The 20,928-nt window shown below is 43.3% G+C and overlaps 1 protein-coding gene across 3 annotated transcripts in view; it reads right to left on the reverse strand.

The window, feature by feature from the left end:
* LOC138299526 (phospholipid-transporting ATPase ABCA1-like) overlaps positions 1–20,928 on the reverse strand; it is a 2,649,159-nt gene that overhangs the window by 983,956 nt on the left and 1,644,275 nt on the right. For all 3 annotated transcript variants that reach the window (XM_069237840.1, XM_069237822.1, XM_069237830.1), the window contains 2 exons: positions 12,895–12,989; positions 11,731–11,836 (listed from right to left, as the gene is read on the reverse strand). In XM_069237840.1, the coding sequence (XP_069093941.1) occupies positions 11,731–11,836; positions 12,895–12,989 (201 nt within the window). The remainder of the gene's footprint in view (positions 1–11,730; positions 11,837–12,894; positions 12,990–20,928) is intronic.

The following is a 20,928-nucleotide window of genomic DNA, read 5'->3' on the forward strand; positions in this document are numbered from 1 at the left end:
AGCACTTATTGTGCCACCCATCTAAGTAGCACTCTAAAACCTGTCCCATGTCTGCCATTGGATAATGAATGCATTGTCACACTGACGTGTTGACATTTAAGCCCCCATTGCCAAGCCTTAAACTCCCCTGTTATTACATATAAATCACTCCTAAGGTAGGCCCCAGGAAGCCCACAGGACAGGGTGCTATGCAATTAAAAGTTAGGATATGTACTTTTAAGTTTTACTTGTTTTGGTAGTGAAAAACTCCCAAATTAGTTTTTTACTACTCTGAGGCCTACCCCTCACTAACAATAACATTGGGGATTTCTTATTGCATATAATAAGCTGTATTTCCTAATATAGAGAAGGTGGATCGATCATGTTTGCTACCTATGGAATTGTAATGATAAACCCTCTTTAATGATAAAGTTTGATTTTTTATTACGATTTTGTAAGCCTGATTTGAGTCATATGACTAGGCGCAGTTGACAGTTAGGCTTTGTGAATTTTCTCCCAGACAATCACACAATAGTGGGATTAGCTCATTTTCGATGGGCCATCTACTGGCAGGATGGGGGGGCGAGATACTGAACACAGCCTAACTTGCACCTGAATAGGCTGTTTCCTATCGCCTCACAATAGTCCTAACCACCCTGTATTGTCACTGCAGCCCACTTGCAGCAAGAACTTTAAAGAACTTTCACAAACACTTCTCCCATCTTCCAGGAGAAGGGCACCGGGGTATAAAAATAAGACCTTCAGACATACTCTTCAGTTTACAAATAGACCTTTGGAAAGACTCTCAGAGGACTGCCTGCTGCTGTGTCCTGCTGTGTAGTTTTGCAGGCTACTGCTGTACCTGGAAGGACTGTCCTGCTGCCTAAAGTCTGCTTGACCCCTCAGAGGCCAGCCCTATTGTTGAGCTCCTCATCTACATCTGCACCCAGGGCTACCAGAAGTGACCCCAAGGGCTAGTTTGCTGGCCTACTGTTCAGAGTCACAGGGACATAACAGGTTCCCATCTTCTTGAACCCATACCTGGACACAGCCTGAGTGAGTCTAAAACCTCCAAGAAGTCTCCATCCATTCCTGGACCCTTGGCTGAAGTAGAAAAACTGGCAATTTTTCAAAACAGAGGATTTGGACAAAATTTGGCTAAAAAATGCTCTGAGAACTAGGAGAAGATGAGGTACATACTGCTTGCTTGTATGCCTGAGTTGCATTGCCGGTCGGATAGACTTTGCTGCTTTTCCTGCTACCTTCTTCTCTGCAGCAGCAAATCTATTTGGCGGTCCTTCACCAAAGGGAGATCTGACCTCATGGAACTGTCTTTAGCTACAGCCTTCTGATTAATCCGCTGGAGATTGCTGACTTCCATTTTGGTGACTAAGTCCAAAGCTAAAAATCTTCACCACATCTTCGCTCTACTTCCATCCAATGACAAAGCTCCATCCTCGGGTACTCCTGCTGCCTTGCCCCGCTGAACTTCTACCTTCTCAGACATTCTTCTCTCAAAATATTTTTCAAAGTCAGAAGGTAAATGCTTGACCTCAGTGTCACTTTTGACACCTTCTCACATCATTGACCACTATCCATGTGGCCATTGCACTGTTTGCCACTTAACGAAAGTCACCAAAACTATCACGTTTGGCTGAGAATCTGAAATGGACATTGAGGAAACACACCAATTGTAATTCCACGCATGGAATATACATGAGTACATATCCATGCCAACTAAGGTACATTGGTATGACGAGTAGAAAAATAAAAATGGAAGGTTTAGGCATGGCAAGTGTGGCAAGTGGGTACACTTGGCGGGTCAAATTGGCAGTGCAAGACTGCACACACAGACACTGCAATGGCTGGTCTGAGACATGTTTGCAGGGCTACTCATGTGGGTGGCACAACCAGTACTGCTGGCACACTAGTAGCATTTGGTTTACAGCATCTGGGCACATCTAGTGCACTTTACTAGCAAATCAAATATTCCATTCATGGATAAACCAATCAACAATACAATTTACATAGAGAGCATATGCACTTTAGCACTGGTTAGCAGTGGTAAAGTGCCCAGAGTCCTGAAGCCAACAAAAACTGGTCAGAAAAAATAGGAGGAAGGAGGCAAAAAGTTTGAGGATGACCGTGCAAAAAAGGGCCAGGTACAACAGATTGATTAATGGAAGGTGATTAGAAAAGGGAAGCTGTGAGTTGCTATTGGGACATGCACACCTGTTAGTTGGGTGAACTGGATAAAATGAAGAGGGAGGATTGAGAAGGGTGTTTAGGAGTGCATAGTCATAAAAATGTTTTGGGTTGAGTCTGAGAGAGGAAGGATGGGATAAAGATTCTAAGGAATTGCACATTATTATTTTATATATTCATGTTACTTTTTTACTTAACAAATAACTGACATTTACATATACATTTACAGAGACATAACAACGCATCTAAATAGGTACTCATACGCATGCACACACATACATATATACACATGAAACTTAGTATAGTTTAGTATCAGGCATAACACCCTCCACACCCATGTGTACATAGAAGCAGCAATATTTTCATGGTGTGATATACGTATGTTATGGCTAAGTATGCAATGTTTGTATTATTATTTTTTTTTGAAGAATGTATTTGTGTTAAACAATGTATGCAGTGATAGTACTATGAGGATGTTTCCGCCTAATTTGTGTTGACAACTTTATAATATCAGAATTACCTTTCAAGAACTAATTGAAAGAATATATGAATACACCATTGACGATGCGGCGTGAAGTGAGAGTTGATTGAAATGTCTGCGGTGATTAACATTAAACATCTAATGGGAGAATTTAAAAGGAGTTCACAGTTGGGAGCTTGCTCGTCACTAAACCTGACTGAAATCTTCACAGAAGATATAGGATTTGATTTAGATATTGGTTTACGAGTTACTCCATCACAACAGTGACAGATATCCTGTTCGCCAAAATCTACATCCCAAAGCATATTATGGAATTTAGATTTTTGCGGACGGGATACACATCACTGATGTAATGGAGTAACTCATCCGCCAATATCTAAATCGGGCCCATAGTCTCAGATGTCTCTTTATAAGGAAGTAGTGCCAATTTGTTCTAGTTTTAAGGATGGGTTTTATAGAGGCTGATAGCAACGTTTGTTAAAAACATTCCTGGTCTATTATTTAGGTTCTGTCAGAGGCAGATGGTATTTGAGTACTTTGCAATTAGCAATAGTGTGCTTACAGCAAACAAGAATAACAAAAGGACGACTCCAGGAGAGAAACAGACAGCTAGTATGAGACGAGAGATTTTTAAATAGATGGTAAAATTACTTGCATAGAGAGAAATGTGAATGAGAGACAAACTTCTACTGGTAGAGAGTTTCTTAATTTTGCAGCACAAAAAGTAAATACTTAGTTTGCTGTTGTGTATTTGCCAGAGCATTGGGTCTCAAGAAGCAGTCCATAATTTAACTTTCTTCAGCATTAGCTATTTGCTACAGCTTTTATCCTGCAAAGATAAACTAGTAGTGGGTGTGAACGCCTGTATGTGGGCATATAAGAATTCTGTTTAGCCAATGAAGAATATTTGGAAGTGATAGAATGTGGTTCTATTTCCTCACTGACATTATCAACAAATATGCTGCAGAGCGATTAATGATAAGTAAAGTTGGGAATGGCATGAAAGAGAAACAGTTTTAATTAGGATGAATAACACAAAAAGACCCCACCTAATCCTGAAAAGAGAAGGAAAAGAGACTAACCCCAAATGAGCAACAGCCGACCCACTAGGATACCATCACGTTGAATTAATTGAATATAAAAGTTAGTTTGAGGCTGTCCAAGAATGATGGGAAAGCCAAAAGACTAAGGATGTGGCATTGATTTACTTCACAGACAGGTACAAGAGGAATACTAGAATTGAACTAAGAACGCCAGAAAGTGAAGTAATGTCGCAACGAGTTGTGAATTAAGTTATAGAACTTTGCAATGATCCAAAATAACGATGTACGAAATAGCCAATTCTGTAAGATACAAAGTATATTTGTTACAGCAAAATGTTAATAAAAAAATATTTCAAAAAAATAAATAAAATTCAACAAATATGCTTCAGTGTGATATAATCCTTTTGAAATGATTGACAGACAAATAGAAAGTCTAGTGAGGAAATTATTGGCTCCATCAGGTCGAGAGATTAGCTACATGGTAGAAACGTCATTTCGTAGAAGGTTTACCATTGATGAAGTTTAAGGAAAGCAGCTTTGGAAATCAAGATGAGCCTGCGTACAGAAGTTTGAGTAAATAGTAAAAACAAACAATCTACCTGAAAATGCCATAGTTTACTGATTTATTTTGTTTGGGGTATTTATAGAGCACAGGCCTATCTTCAAGAGAAAACATAGTGGTATATGGGGGACTGAGACAGTAAATAACACTGTAGAAGGCATATTGGAAAAGCCAGGTGTTCTAGATACTGTTAACTAGAGTGCAGAATAAAGGGGGAAATGATGCTTCACTGCAGAGATATATACTTTATAAGCAGCGATTCTCTGATTGACCTTCTGACATTTGAAACATCCCCTACCTGCATTCGCATGTTCCTAAAACTGAAACTAGATTTTACAAGTCATTTGGCATATTTTACCTTTTTGTAGGTGATGTCATATCACAGTGATAACCTATATGTGACAGTTTATGCATTATGTTAATCAGAACAGTAATAGTTTGAATGTAGAGCAATACAGTGAAAAGCCATGTTAGTGTGCATTCGTCTTAGACTACTAATTGAAACAAAGGTAGTATTGAGTTTAATTTACATGTTAGAATTAATCTGTCAATATTAAATTTATTGATGAATGTATTTGAATTTCGTATGATAAAAGTGTTAAAATCATGTGCAACAATATTGAAAAGCAGTTCTTCGGCACACTGGCTGAAATGTATTAACAGAGTAATTTCTTTTAAAGTTACTTTAACTTTAACATGAGTGTAAATGAACATTTATTAATGCTGAAATGTATAGTTTAATATTAAAATGTGTTTTATTCGAATGTATTTATGTGCTGTTATAATTCATTGCATTAGCCTAAGAGAGGTCTGCTGTGCCCTAAATTTGTGATTGTGCAGAAAATATCAAGTCATCTTGAACATGTACCTTTCTCTCAGGGTTTGTTTCCATGGGAAGTCTAGTTTAGTAATAGATGTCTATTGTTCTATAAATAGAGACTGTGAGAAAACAACCTTAAATGTGGAACATCATGGGCTGTGGACTGACAACCTAAACATTTGTTGTTTCAAACTTGTGTGGAAGTTTACAGATGACACCATTCTCAAGACGAATCTGAAATACCATGTGGATGTTTCGCATTCAAGTCAGATGATTGATTTCAATAGGATGCTGCCCCTTCAACGTCAGATGGGCTGACAAACTGACAAATCACTTCGCTTTATGGACTTTAAAGTATTGATAAACTGTCCGACTGAGAGAAGATCTGAGAGAATCCCATAAGAGAAGAATCAGAACTCCTTTTCTCTGTATCCGGAATGCAGAGCCCCTTGGACTCGGAGAAATGTTGTATTCTCTGCCCTTACCCCTTTGAAATGCTTTGCTGAAACTTAGAGATGTTTCTCCCTAATATTCACAGAAGACGCTTGACAGAGCTTGTGATATGTTGACTGTTGGAAATGGCCTTTCTGCAGGATCACCCCTAAACTTTTTGCCTTCCTCCTTCTCTTGTTCTGACCTCATTTTTGCTGGCTTTAGGACTCTGTGCACTTTACCACTGCTAATCAGTGCTAAAGTGCATATGCTCTCTCCTTAAAACATGGTGACATTGGCTCATACCCAATTGGCTTATTTGATTTAGTCCCTAGCCAAGTGAACAACATGTGCCCAGGGCCTGTAAATTAAATGCTACTAGTGGGCTGCAGCACTGGTTGTGCCACCCACATATTTAGCCCCCTAACCATGTCTCAGGCCTGCCTCTGCAGTGCCAGTGTGTGCAGTTTCACTGCAACTTCGACTTGGCATTTAAAAGTACTTGCCAAGCCTTGAACTCCCCTTTTTCTACATATATGTCACCCCTAGGGTAGGCCCTAGGTAGCCCCTAGGGCAGGGTGCTATGTAGGTATAAGGCAGGACAGGAACATGTGTGTTCCATATGTCCTGGTAGTGTAAAACTCTTAAATTCATTTTACACTGCTGTGAGGCCTGCTCCTTTCATAGGATAGCATTAGGGCTACCATACATACAATGGGTGAGTGGTAGATCTGATCTGAAAGAAGTAGCCAGGTCATATTTACTATGGCCAGAATGGTGATACAAAATCCTGCTTAATGGTGAAGTTGGATTTTATATTACTATTTTAGAAATGCTACTTTTAGAAAGTGAGCATTTCTCTACACTTAAACTCTTCTGTGCCTTACAATCCACGTCTGGCAAGGTTTAGTTGACAGCTCCCTTGTGCATTCACTCAGATAACCCCAAACACAGGATGCTCAGTCACACTTGCACACATCTGCATATTGAATGCGTCTTTCTGGTCAGGAGGGTGGAAGGCCTGACACTTACATGTTAAACGGACAGTAGCCTGCCCTCACACAAAGGGCTGTCACACCCCTTTACTAGGGCCCTGGCAAGACAGGATGGATCTGAAAGGGAACCTTGTGCACTTCTAAGCCACTCTTGAAGTCTCCCCCACTTTAAAGGCACATTTGGGTATCTAAGCAGGGTCTCTGACCCTACCAACTTAGATACTTCTGAGGTAGATACTCTTACTAACTTAGACACTTCTGAGGTAGATATTCTACTTCATCAAGACACTCCCTGGAGAAGAAACCCTGAACCAGGACCTGCAACCTGCCAAGAAGAACTGCCTGGCTGCCCAAAGGACTCACATGACTGCTTTTCTAAGAAGGACTGCTGCCTTGCTGTTGCCCTGCTGCCTTGCTGCTCTCTGGCTCTGCTGGGAAGTGCTCTTCAAGGACTTGGATAGAGCTTTCCTCCTGTTCCCTGAAGTCTCAGGACCAAAAAGACTTCATTACTGCAAAAGAACTCCTTGTGCGCCGAAACTCGATGCACAGCCTGCAAGAAACAACGCACAGCCAGCATTGCGGAGAGAAATTCACTGCAAGCCGAACCGAGACAATGCAGCCTGACTTTGCATGGAGAAGATCGATGCAACACCAGCGTTGGACCGGAAATTCGACGCACGGTCCACTGGATTGACACAAATCCCAGCCGGAATGACGCAGCCTGACTTCCTGAGATGAAAGGACGCAGTGTCTGCCGTGCAGTAGAAATTTCCACGCATCGCCCACCGGATCCATGCGGCCCCTGTGACTTTGTCCTGAAAGTGCCAGATTTCAACGCATCGTTCCTGGGGCGTCCGAAAACCTTGCAACCCTAAGATGATCCAAGCCTGCGTGCCAGACATCGACGCAAGGACTTCCCCGCATTGAAAATAAATGACGCATTGTCTGTGTGCGCCTGGAAAAATCAACGCACACCTCCCCGTTTTCCATGCATCTCCTCCTCTGCAGTCCCTTGTCGAGAATTTGAACGCCACCCAGGTACTTTGTGCTTGCAAGAGACACTTGCTGATTTTTAAGAGACTAAAGACACTTTAAATCATTTTTACAGTGATATTTCAACATATACTTACTGCACCTTATTCATTTTGACTTGCATCTTATCAGATAAATATTATATATTTTTCTAAACACTGTGTGGTGTATTTGTGTGGTGTTCTACTGTGTTATTGCATTATTTGTTGCACAAATACTTCACACGTTGCCTTCTAAGTTTAGCCTGACTGCTCAGTGCCAAGCTACAAGAGGGTGGGCAGAAGATAATTTGGATTGTGTGTGACTTACCCTGACTAGAGTGAGGGTCCTTGCTTGGACAGGGAGTAACCTGACTGCAAACCAAAGACCCCATTTCTAACACTGACGCTTAGTTTTTGCCTACTTTAGTTAGTTGATGCCCGAGATTACCTTTTTCAAAATTCTTTTAGCCCTTTTTGCTATTTTTGTATTTTGCCCACATGTGTTGTGCCCCACATGTGTAATTCCCTGATTGAATAAATGGTAGGGATTTTCCTTGGCCCAACTAAGTTGAACTGTGATGATTTGAACTTCCTCAATGCCTATTAAAACTCAGCAACACTTGTTTTCCATTCATCAGGTTATTTTACTGATGTTCTATATTGTATTTGTTGAATGTGTAGTTCTCTTAAAGTTAGTTTGCCTGAAATTATTTTGTTGCATGGTCAACCCTTGGTGATTCAGTATCTTTATAACTTTGTCTTTAGAATTATCAACATGACACTGAGCTTAAGTTTATAATAAAGCTCCTTAACTTTATTCCTGACTGGAGTTTTCCCTGAATGGCCATATTAGTCATACTGTACTGTATAATTTAATTGGGTTGTATTAAAATGTTATTGATTGGTTCTACCACATACTTATGCAGGGTTCAAAGATCTGTTCACCTCGTTGAGCATTGTTTCCTGCAAAGGATGAAAATGCTCCAACATAGGTCAACAATAAAATGTGCACAGGTGGCACATGCTGCCAATAAATCGAATTCAGGATGCAAGCAATGAAAGAAAGTTGTATCCACTTACATTTAGAGAAAACGAAGCCTGTCAACATGGGCAACATGTGCTTACGTAAAGCCATGTAGCAGCACAGGACAGGGCTGCAATTAAAAAGTAAAAAGCAAAGTCATCTTTGCAGCAGCAGCCTTTTAAAAGTGTTACTTGTCCTTCAATCAATTTTCCGGGGCCTGTGCTAGAAAAAGTCCAACAATCTAATTTTCATAGCATACAGATAATTAATGAAAAATAAAATCAATCAGCATATTGAATTTTTATTTTGGTATGCTCCTAAAATTAGATTTGCAAGTTCTCACATGATCTCCCTAAACATTAGTTCATTCATTTCATTTGGGCCCCTTTAGGCTCAGGTGTATTTTCTGTTTTTCAAAACCCAATCTTTCTGGGAATAGATGGTCAACTAACCAGCTTAAAAGCCTTTTTGTATAGTGTCCTTCCTATCAGTACACACAATGGCTAATCCATTTGTGTCTGGTAATAGAATCTATAACACTTTTTTCCTTTGAAAAGATAACATCACAAACATAGAACAGCTATTAATTACATGGAGTAGGAGCAGAGGTGTCCAGATGGTTTGAAAGATTTATTTTGCCCTCTGTGGGTTGAAGTGGGATGGGTTTGGAAGGAGTAGAAAAAGTAGGAAAAACTCTAAGGAAGGAGCTGAACCTTTTAGGCAGTACATAGCACAGTGGGGCAGTTTTTATAGTAAGGCACATTGGCAAGCTAAGAAATGGTTCGCAGTAAAGTAAAAAGTAGGTGAAGAATGGGTTTGAAAATTAACAGTATTTGCTTAGAGGCTTTCTTCACACACAGCTGGGATGGATGCCACTTTAACATTGCTGGAACCTTGCTCATTTTGGGGCAAGTACTGAACTAACTAATTGTCTGTAGGATGAAGTATTCCAATATGAGAAAGGTTTCTGGTCATTCCCAGATAACTAAATGTGGACCATATAAAGTACCTCTCAAGTCAAATACAGGTTTACAGTCTCTGAAGACCACTAACAGCCATTTGTTATGCTTACCATACTTTTGCTGCTAACCAATTTAAGTTCAGACATGGATCTGTTATAGATTTGTATATCCTAAAACCTGCTAGGTTAGGACCAAAAACCCATGACTTGAAATGCACAATGCTTTTCTACCTGCTGTCAGATAGCACAGATATTTGTACAACTACCTGAATTTTTAGAAAAATCCTGATCAAAATATTACCGTTAATAGAGCAACAAGTATATTAACCTATCTGATTTATTCATGCTGTATGATCTCTTTGTAAACATTTGAGACCTTCTTGATCTAATGTTTGTCTGTGTTTTTAGTACACTTAAGATAATGGCTTTCTCAAATGGGATCACATATGCACCTGGCCAGAAGTCAGTGCTACGCTCCAAGGGAACATTGGCAGCTAAACTAGTCAAAGAAAATGTCTAGTCTTTTATTGAGACTACCCATTCTGCCTTCTCCCCACTATTCCTCCTCAACCATAAATTGCAATCTTCCCTTCTAGGTTGGCCTCTTTTTCCAGTGCTATATTTTTTATAAACCACGGGGCTTATTTACAAGCTCCTGTGGTACAGTGAGCCAGGGAGGAACAGCAAGTGTTTTGCACCAGGAAATGGCAGAAATGCGCTGTATCTACAAGATATGTCACGTTTCTCTCCTCTCCTCCTGCGCTGGCATTAAAATTAGCTGCCTAGCACCAATGCGGGCACCCTTGCACCATTGTGCATGGGTACCTCCTTTGGAGAGAATGATTGTTTATGTGCAGGAAGGTGTCCCTTACTGCACATAAACAATCAATAATGGTGATTTGTTACTTCTATGTGTGCTGCATAACGCAGCACACAGAGAAGCAGCAAATCATAATTATTTAATGATTGTTTATGTGCAGGACAGGACACCTTCCTGCACTTAAACAATCATTAATGGAGTTTTGCTCTTTCTATGTGTGCTTCTGCAGCACAAATAGAAAAAGCAAAAATGAGGAGAAATAAAATACTCATTCTGCCACTCTAACCCCACCCCTGGCGTGTCCTTAGTTTTTGGCACTGCCTCAGGTTTATAATTTCTCGTAAATATGGGGCAGTGTCAAAAGAAATGGGTGTTGCATGGAAACACCCACAGCAACACCCATTCCACGCCCCTTTAACGCAGAAAACTGTATTGGGGGGCCATATTTACAAGGCAAAGTTAAGCCACACAAAGTGGCTTAGTGCTGCCTTGTAAATGTAAAAAGGGTCTCAGCGCCGCTGGAGCGTTGCTGAAAGTGACCCTCCAGTGGAGCTAGGGACTTGTAAATAAGCCCCCCGTGTCTTATTTCAGATATCCAGCTCAGTGGTATTATACACATTGCTTGTGAACGTTTCTTAACCAAATCCCACTTTGCCTTTCTCCCGGAATTAAGAAACAAATCCTCTAAGATACCTGGGCAAACTTCCCTGGAGTTGTATAGCCATCACATACTACATTCATGCATAGCATTTCATCAGTGTCTCTGCTTTACATATATATATATATATATATATATATATATATATATATTTATTTATATATATATATATATATATATATGTAAACTCATGACCCTGCGTACTTCTGCCCATATACGGATAGACATCGGTAGGAAATATAGGCTACCGCATCATTCAAACTAGCTGCCAATTATGAATTCATGAGCATTACGTCAGTGGTGTGTATTTATCCATCAACCGTAAAAAATGCTTATTGTGCTCGAGTTCAATTTGAGAATTGACCGCTGCTGATATTTCTCTAGCTGATGGTTGTTTGAATAAAAAAAAGCTACTGACATTTGACAACCTAACGGGGTGGTCTAGTCTCTTATTATAAGTGTGAACAATACCCGAGGGCCTGAACGAAGAACTCCTTTCATATCCCCTGCACCCAGGAGTACATAGTCATGCAAGTAGTACAAGACAAGCCAGTGCAAGCAAAGCATGTCCTGCAACTCAATACCCCTAATCGACGGCCATGGGAAGCGAACCAGCAGAATTGTGTAACATGTAATCCATTTTCCGTTGTCAATAAACTGTAAAACGTTGTCCGTGGTATTTGATTGACCGTGTAGAATGCTATACGAAGTTTGCAACAAAGAATGATCACACTCACCTCTGACATGTTCAACATAATTTTCAGTTGCTCCACTAAATATGCAATGTCTGAGGAATTCATCTGCACCTGTGAGTTTATCTCTCCGACAGAGAGCCCGCCATACCTTTAGAAAGACAAACAGCAGAATTAGGTATTAATTCAGGTGAGCCACTGTTCTCCTTTCACTAGAGTCTTCGGTATCTATTCATGCAAAAAGTATTTGTTGCTTCGCATCACTTGCTAAAAAAAAGAAAAGACTCAAACTCCTGGAGCCTGGTGGGGTTACCTTGCGTGGAGGTGCTAAAAGAATAGAATACCCCAGAAGATTGTATATGTTTCAAGTGAACATTGTATTGAGGCAGCAAACGTGAATTTTTTTGCCTATAAAGATTCGGCTTTGAATTTCCTACTTCTTCCTTCTTTTATTTCCTTAAACAAGCTGTGTGTGAACTGAATATTTATCTCCTATCGCCTGGAAAACTGGACATTTGATATATGCTCAAAGACGTGAATTCACCTGTATGTCATTCACATTAATTAATTTAGACCAGAAATAGATACCACAGAGAGATAATGAGGGGCACATTTACTAAAAGGTTTTGCTCTGGGATTGTGTCACTTTTATAGCATAGCCGGACACAACCATACAAAGCCATCTTGCATCTTGCAATACAAAGTAATGCAAAGTGCTTCCTTGCCTTATGTTCTAAAACAGTGGTTCCCAACCTTTTGACATCTGTGGACCCCCACTTTATCATTACTAGAGCCCGTGGATCAACACTGAATCATTATTGGAATCAGGTGAACACCCCTACAGAGTCAGTACTGAAAGCTGGCGACCTAATCTGTTAACATTATTTATTTTTTCTAAGCAATCGCGGACCCCTGAGAAGGATTCGCGGACCCCTAGGGGTCCCCAGACCACATGTCGGGAACCACTTTTCTAAAACATAACTTATCAAGCAGTGAATAGTAGCATTTCTGACTTCATCTTTGTTGCTTTTTTTATATTACATGTGTTTTCTGTTATAATAGTACAAATGGGGGAAATTGCTGAGGACGAAAATAAACCTATTTGAGACTTAGAGATTAGTTTTTTACAAGGATAGTCTGTGTTTGACATTTGTGAAAAACTTTTCGTAAAACGATGTGTCTCGTAGATCAAAGACAGAACTAACTCACCTGACTTTGTAGAATTTCTGGTACGTTTTCAGAATGTAATCAGTTATATTTCTTGCAGTCAGGTTTTCTATGGTGTCAGTGGTATTATGAATTTTCTAGAAAAAAAACATGTAAATTAGAATTTCAAGGAATTATGAGGTAATGTTCACACACGTAAGGGAATACAATAAACTGAACGATTACTAGAAACGTACTGGATGAACATCAATGGAAATGATAGTAGTACATTCAGAATAATAAACTCAGCCGAACGTATAATACATCTACAAAAAGTGTGGGTTTTCATATGATGTGCAATGGTGTCCTTCCTTGACTGAGCTGCAGGATCAATCAAGGATTTGTAGAGTGCAGCTAATCACCCATAGGGTCTCAAGGCGCTGTATGTTGGCATGCTGCTCAGTCGAAGAGCCAGGTCTTGAGGTCCTTCCTGAACTGCTTCAGTGATGCGGTCTGCCTGAGCAGGATGGGATGTTTATGTTTTAGACACAAACGGAAATGGTGTAAAGAAATGCTATAATACTTAGGCACGCTCACAACAGTGATTGAAATTTAAAATAAAAATAAAAAGGTAATGCTGTTGATTGAACATAAATTTACAGGTCACCTCGGACAAAAGAAAATTAAAGATGAGTAGGAATTGCAACCCTGACTAAAGACACAGGTAGAACACAAAAAGCACCTGCATTTTGGCTGATTCTCTCAGCTTGTGGCAGTCTATCTCCTTCTTCTAATATTGCCACAATCTCCTCTCTCTGTCCTAGATGCTATCCCATGTTCTTAATGGAGGGAGGCAACAGAGTGACCTTTTCCATTGTCTTGGTCCTTCTCTGTGCTTTTATAAATGTTCCCAGAAGAACCACAAGCATGTCCAATCATGGGTGGATTTGAAATGGGACTGCTTCGGCTCTAGTTGGACCCAGAATCCAGATGCTCACACGCTCCACATGTGGGTATTTCACTGTGGTTCTTCAATTACCAGGCTTCCTGGATACTCACACCTGAGGTGAGCAGCTGTGGAGCATCATTAGTTTTTTTCGAGGACAGCCAACTGAGGCACCCCTCCTTCGCATGTTGATTACACACTTGAGGCATGCTGCTCTTAGGCAGAGGAGAAAAGATTACCAGAGTATTTGCTGATTAAATATTTGGAATGCTATTAGACTAGACAAATGGCTGCAGTTTGATCTGTGTTTGGTCATACGGTGAGAGGTGGTCTTCTCTGTCTCCATTTGTGCATTTCCAATGAACAGTCCAGTGCAGCATTGTATACAAACCATGTTCCTCCCACCATATATTACTCCATGTAAAGTCATTTCCAAATTCAGGTTTTGGCTAGCCACCCTGCACCACACCAAAGTGACCTCAATTAGGGACCACTGACTCACCATCACACAACGCAATAAATAACCCATTGTACACCCAGGTGACCTCTACTACACATAGCAAGTGTCACAGTGTGACCCATTAAAAACCATTTACAGACCCTACTGAGGAATGAAAATGGTAAATGATTGAAGGGGAATGAAAAAAAAAATCGAATGATGAAACAGTAGCACCCTCAATACAAACCAGATTAGGCCAAGTAACCAACACAAGAGCCTATAGAACCTTTGTTTAAGGGTGGAGGGGATCCACCCCCACCTTTTTTACAAACAAAGATCAGCTTGACGGACACTCTTCATGTTCAAGTCAGGCAGCCAGGCCCTGTACAGGCTCTAAATGTGCAGGCTCCTGACTGTCTTAACTGAACTCTGCCATGCTGAAGATTTTACAGTCCTGTGGGCCTGACCACCTCAGTCGGCAAAGCACTTGGAGGTCTTCCTCCTCATGATGAGGGATGTGTTACAGATAGATTTGGACCTTGGTGCCTCATTTTTAGGCCCTGAAGTGCCCAGGGCCGAGTGTCCATCAGTGACGCCTCTTCACAGAGTGAGATGGGGTTAGCAGTCTCACAGACCTCATCACACTTTGTGTTGAGTAAGAAACTGCTGCCTCCTTTCATTGGCTAACCCATAGCAACCAATGAAAGAAGACAGCAGCCCAAAACTCCAGGAACCACTGAGGCCTCCCTCCCTCAACCTGAGAACATTATGACAGCCTGGTAGGTTTTTTGTTTTTTTTAGTGTTTGCTCCATGTGTGTATACATGAATTTATGTGTTTTTGTGTGTGCATGCTGTGAATAGGTGTGTGCATTTGTATGTGCTTGTGATTGGTGAGTGTATGCATGCATACTTGTGAATGGATAATTGTAGGAATGTCCTCCTTTTTGCCCTGGTCACCCCCAAACGTTTTGGACAGATACTGGTTATAACTGACTTTTGGCTCGGCCCTGGGTACTACTTACCGGTCCCAGGGCCAGTGCTCTGTGTACAGAGGATATGCAAATTAGGCTAATTATAAGTGGCAGTATCAACCTACCTATAAGTCCCTAGTATATGGTAGGGCATGTAGGTTGAGAGACCCCAGCATAGTTAGTGCACCCATAAGTACACTGCTGAGGTGCCTGGTGTCATTTTAAAGGCAGGCCTGCCTTTCTGGCTAATTTAAATTAAAGTTATGCGCAAATTTGACTTTGGAATTAAAAGTACTTCCAAAGTCTTAAACTACCTCCTTTTTTACATTTAAGTCCCCCCTAAGGTGTACACTATTTGCCCCTAGAGTTGAATGTCATGTATACATTGTTTTATAAGCCCTGATGAGGTAAATTAGCCAAATCTGTTTTTCTCTCACTATAGTGAATGGCCTCCATAGGCTAAAATGGGGATAATTTATTTTAATTAACTAAGTCCCCATGAGTGTCAGATACCTTGCGTTTGGTATCAACTTAATTGTTATAGTAAATCCCACAACTTGAAATTGTTGGATTTAATATAACTACTTCGGGCAAAGAGTTTTTAAAATTGCCAACTTCAGCTCTGTAGTGCCCTTCTCTGATTGGCCAGTCTTTTGCAGCCTGGCTAGGCTGCCTTGATGAGGTGTGAAGTGTCCTGGGCGGAACACAAAGGATGTGCCTGGAGGAGGAGATCTGCCTCAGCAGATGGTGAAACGGGATGGGGGAGAGGAGCCAAACTGGTCTTCAAAGACAGGGAAGGACATTTGGAGCAGCTCAGGACCTCCCCCTCTTCCTGCAACCCCAGGCAATTAGGTGCCCTCTTGATTAGATTAGGAGAGGGCAGGAGAGGGGTGTGTCTTGGATTTTAAGCCACACCAGGTGGTGGGGTCTGCTAGATCTAACTGCAAAAAATAACTTTCAGTCATTGGATTTTTGAAGAATGTTGCTCGCTTGGGTTGATTTTTGCCACACTTCCCAGGAAGTGGTCATCAAAGGGGGAGGGAGCCTGCCTGTGATTGGACAACCAGGACCCCCTTGCTTTCCACCCAGGATCAAGGATAAATATGGCAGAGCTACACCCACACTTCAGAGCCCTACAAGGAAGAACATCAGAAGAAGAAGGACTACCCTGCTAGACCCCTAACCTGCACGTGGACACTGCACTCTGAAGGACTGCACCAGCTGCACACTTGGGCTTCACCACAAAAAGGACTTTGTCCGCCTTCAACTGGTTCCAGAAGGGACCTGCTTGCTACAGGTGATAAATAGCTGACCTCTGTGCCCGCATCCATTCCTGAAGAAACTGACCAGCTGACCACTGTCTTGTGGTCATTTTGGAGTTTGAGCCAGGTGCATTCTGGGAGTTGGAGCCCCAACTGTCAAGGAGAACTCAGAACTTCTGGAAGCTTGGAGTGAGCTGCAGACTCCTAAAAGACATTCAAAGACCTTCTGGAAAAAGATCCAGACGTTTTGAGAAGATTGAGGAACTTCTTATAAAAAGCTCCATAAAGGAACCAGCCCTCGAGAGTCAAGCAGGCTTACGTTAACTGCAACCCGGCCTGACTTGCAGATCCATCCCGCTGAAAAGCTCTGGAACTCCAGACTTCCAGGATTTCACTGGTGTCTCCTGGAAAGGCAATCTGATGACATCGACTTGATATCGGCTTGCTGTGGAGGGTCATCCGTCATTGGAAAGAAAAAACTCCCAAAAAGTGACTACGTATGAAGATAAAAAGTTGACTGGAACTTCCTGTGCAGCGTATCCTAGGAGGGCTCCAAGGACGTTGGATCAAGATTCAGCTTTGGCCCAGACAAAGATTTTCATCCCAAAAAATCATCTAAGTCCGAACGTAGAAATCTTCAGCGAGGTTTCCTGTGACGCATATCCATAGGGGGCTACAGGGAGGTTGGATCGGATTTGTGACTTCGTCCCGCTGAAGAGAATATTCAAGAAAACGTCTAAGTCCGAAGGTAAACTTTTGACCGAGGCCTCCCACTTGTTGTAGCCGAGCATGGCTTCATCGCGGCCGGCCTGAAACTTTGACTTTGCCCCGGTCAAGTTGTGACCAGATGACCAGGTTGGTACTTTTTGTTTCTATGCACTAGAAAACATTAATTCTACCATAATATGACATATTGGCAGCAGGTGCATGGACAGTGTGCGTGTGTGAGGTGGATGGCTGTTGGGGGTCTGAGTGCGAGTGTTTGTAAGTCTTTGGAAGAGAGGCAGACAGGGTGGGGGAGGGCAAACAGGACATGTGGATGGATGTTGTGGTGGTGTCGCAAGTGAGGTGGTTGTGCTGCATGAGGTGGTGATGGTGGTGACTGCACATGTGGTGTGTGGGCTGCATGTCTGCTGGTCTGCTGTTGTGGTGATTGTGGGCAAGGTTGTGCAGGTGGCAGGTTCAAGGACTGTTGATGTAGTGCATGAAGGTGTGAGTGTGGATGTGACTGTGAGGGAGGAGAGGAGACAGTGGAGGCAGTGGACGATTTGTGTGCATCGGAATGTTGGCTGTGTGAGTGCTTGTCGACTGAAGTGTGCTGCCTGTGTTTGTCTATGCGAGTTCTGTGTGATGTTTTGTGTGCAAGTTTGTCTGAATGTGTCTGTGGGATGGGCTGGGGTGAGGAGACTGGGACTGGAAAGTGGTAGTTGGAGGGGGGACGAAGAAACAGAGACAATGGCAGCCATTAGTCAAAAGGCCGGAGCCTGAAACAATCTCTGTAGGGCCACCAAGCCACCGTGAATGCCTACCAGGAAGCATTGCATTGCTGCATCTGGGATGCCAGACCCTTGATGGCATTCATTATGGTTGACAGCCATACAGAGATGGATCTCAGGAGGTCAATATGCTCCTCGCTGAGGGCAGCAGAGGTGACTGGGGCAGGGCCTGAGGTGCCTGGGGTGAAGGAGATGCTCAACCTCCTGGGTGAGCAGGCGCCAGCAACTTGGTGGGGGGCTACTGAGAGGGTGGTGCTGGTACAAGGGGTGGCGGTAGGACCTGTAGCTGAGGTGGTCCAGAGGGGTCCACCAGCACCAGGGAGCTCCCATCAGAGGAGGAATCAAAGTCAGTGGTGTCAGCTCCTGTCCCTGCCATGGTGCTCCCCTCGTCTTCCGTCCCACTGGTCCCGTCGGCATCAGTGGACTCTGCCTCCTGGGTACCGTGGGCTGCAGCTCCCTCATTGGCCGGTGCTCCTCCTCATGCACACATGGACATGATGACAAGAGAAAAGGGGGGAGAAAGAAAGGGAGCACAGGGTCAACAACAGCACTAACAGCACAGATGGCATACACATCACTATCACACACTGAGACTGAGACTAGGCAGTATGGACTATACTGACATACCATTGGCAAGGTACCACAGCAGGTAGAAGCCAAACACTGCCATCTGCACACCAGCTGGGACCAACTAAGCTCTGTCCACCATGGAAAGCCAGCTACCTAGCTACCAAAATCATGCATTTCACCAAATTAACCTAAGCTGGAACACGCAGAAATGTCTAAACTAGCATATTGGGGCATCCCCCGACTAGTACCCTGCATCCAAATCCCATGCCAGGCAACAAAGATGGTTGTCGAACAAACTGTACTCACCCCCCTGTGGCTGTTGTGATGCCCTCAAGTGCCCATCCAGCTCTGGGTAGGCCACAGCCAGTATGCCAGCCATCAGGGGAGTCAGGTTCCGATGGGCACCCCTACCTTGTTGGGAAGCCGTACCCAGCTGGGCCTCCGCGGTCTTCCAGGCCTAGCATCTCAGGTCCTCCCACCATTTTCCTGCAGTGGGTGCTCTGCCTGCCATAGACCGCCAGGGTCCACACGTCCTTGGCAATGGCACACCACAACCCCTTCTTCTGATGGGCGCTGACCTGCAGAGGAAACACAAACAGTGGCACACCATGAACCAGACAATCCAGCCTGTCACACATATGGCCTACAAACTGCATTTGCCACTCATCAGGCACACACATGACCCGTATCTCTGCATTAACACTGCCACCAGCCATACCGCCCAAATGACACATTGCCAGCACACACAAACATCTCCATGCTGCCATGTCTCATGTAACATATCCATGGTGTACTCACCTGTTGGTCTGAAGGTCCATACAACTGCCCATACAGAGGTAGGACCCCATCCACAAGCCTCTCCAACTCCTCCGATGTGAAGGCTGGGGCCCTTTCCCCTGTTGCATGTGCCATGGCAGGTTCCAGACACAGGTCACAGCACCACATGCAGTGGTGATGTTGTCCTGAGGAAAGTCAGGAATCAGGTGAAGTGGTAGAAAGAAAATTACAGTCACGTCTGCCACGGGGAACACTGTCGCCGCTGGCGGTGATCATCATTGCTTCCCATACTCCATAGAGGGCCATGTTAGCCAATTAGGAATTGCACGGCGGTGCAGACCCTCTCCCGCCATACAGGACAGGTGGTTGCCACTTTCTAATGCTAGTACACATGTACAGATTTAAAAGTGTGTCATTGTAGTCGAATGTACACACCTAGACAATTCCAGTGTCCAAAATACAAGCATGCTCTGTGTACACTGCTGTAGTGTGCTCATGGTTCCTGTTGTCACTCCCTTCTTAATTTTGGGTCCCTTACGTTCCAACCACTGTGGAGGAATAGGAAGAGGAGGCAAGCACCCGTGTAGGGACCCACTGTGGACTTGGCTACACTGGAAGAGAGGCACATCATACTCAGCTATTGTCTGGATAGGGCCACAATCACAGAGCTGTGTGCACAATTGGAGCCTGATCTACTTCCTGCTATCCGTTGCCCAACAGTAATCCCCTCTCTTATTTAGGTACTCTCAGTGTTCTATTTCCTGGTAACTGGCTCTTTCCAGGTGACAGTGGGCTTGGCTGCAGGAATGTCACAACCACTGTTCTCTATTGTGCTTGCAAGGGTTTTGGCAGCCTTGCTCAAATACATGTGCAGCTACATCACACCCCCCCGGTAGATGATTTACCCACTGTGAAGGTTGGATTCTATGCAATGGGACATATTCCACATGTTACTGGGGCCATTGACGGGATCCATATTGCCTTATTCCACCCCCCCCCCCCGGGCCAATGAACAAGTGTACAGGAATAGAAAGAGTTTCCAATCACTCAATGCCCAGATGTTGTGCCTTGCCGACCGGTACATCCCCCACGTCACTGCCAAGTATCCTGGGTCGGTGCATGATGCCTTTATCCTCAGGAATAGCAGTGTCCCACAGCTGATGGCACAACTACAGAGGCACAGAGTGTGGCTTATAGGTGAGCCTGAGTCCCCAACCAATGTATGTCAGTGTATGCCTTCAGGAGTCATACCCCATGCGATTGTGTAGGGCTAATGTGTGTCCCTCACTTCTTCCATGTGATTCCAGCTACCCAAACCTGTCCTGGCCCCTGAGTCCTGTTAGGATTCCGGGAACAGGGGCTGAAAATAGGTATAATGATGCTCATGGGTGTACCAGGAGGATTGTTGAAAGGACCTTTGGTCTCCTGAAGGCCAGGTTCATGTGCATCCATCTGACAGGTGGATCGCTATGCTACTCCCCTGAGAAGGTCTGCAGGATTGTTGTTGTGTGCTGCATGTTGCACAACTAGGCCCTCAGACGTCATGTGCCCTATCTGCAGGAGGAGGGGGGATGACAATGCAGGTGTGGCAGCAGTGGACACTGATGCCAGTGAGGAGGAGGGTGTGGACAACAG

This window comes from Pleurodeles waltl, chromosome 1_2 (genome assembly GCF_031143425.1).
Source record: "Pleurodeles waltl isolate 20211129_DDA chromosome 1_2, aPleWal1.hap1.20221129, whole genome shotgun sequence".
Lineage (NCBI taxonomy): Eukaryota > Metazoa > Chordata > Amphibia > Caudata > Salamandridae > Pleurodeles > Pleurodeles waltl.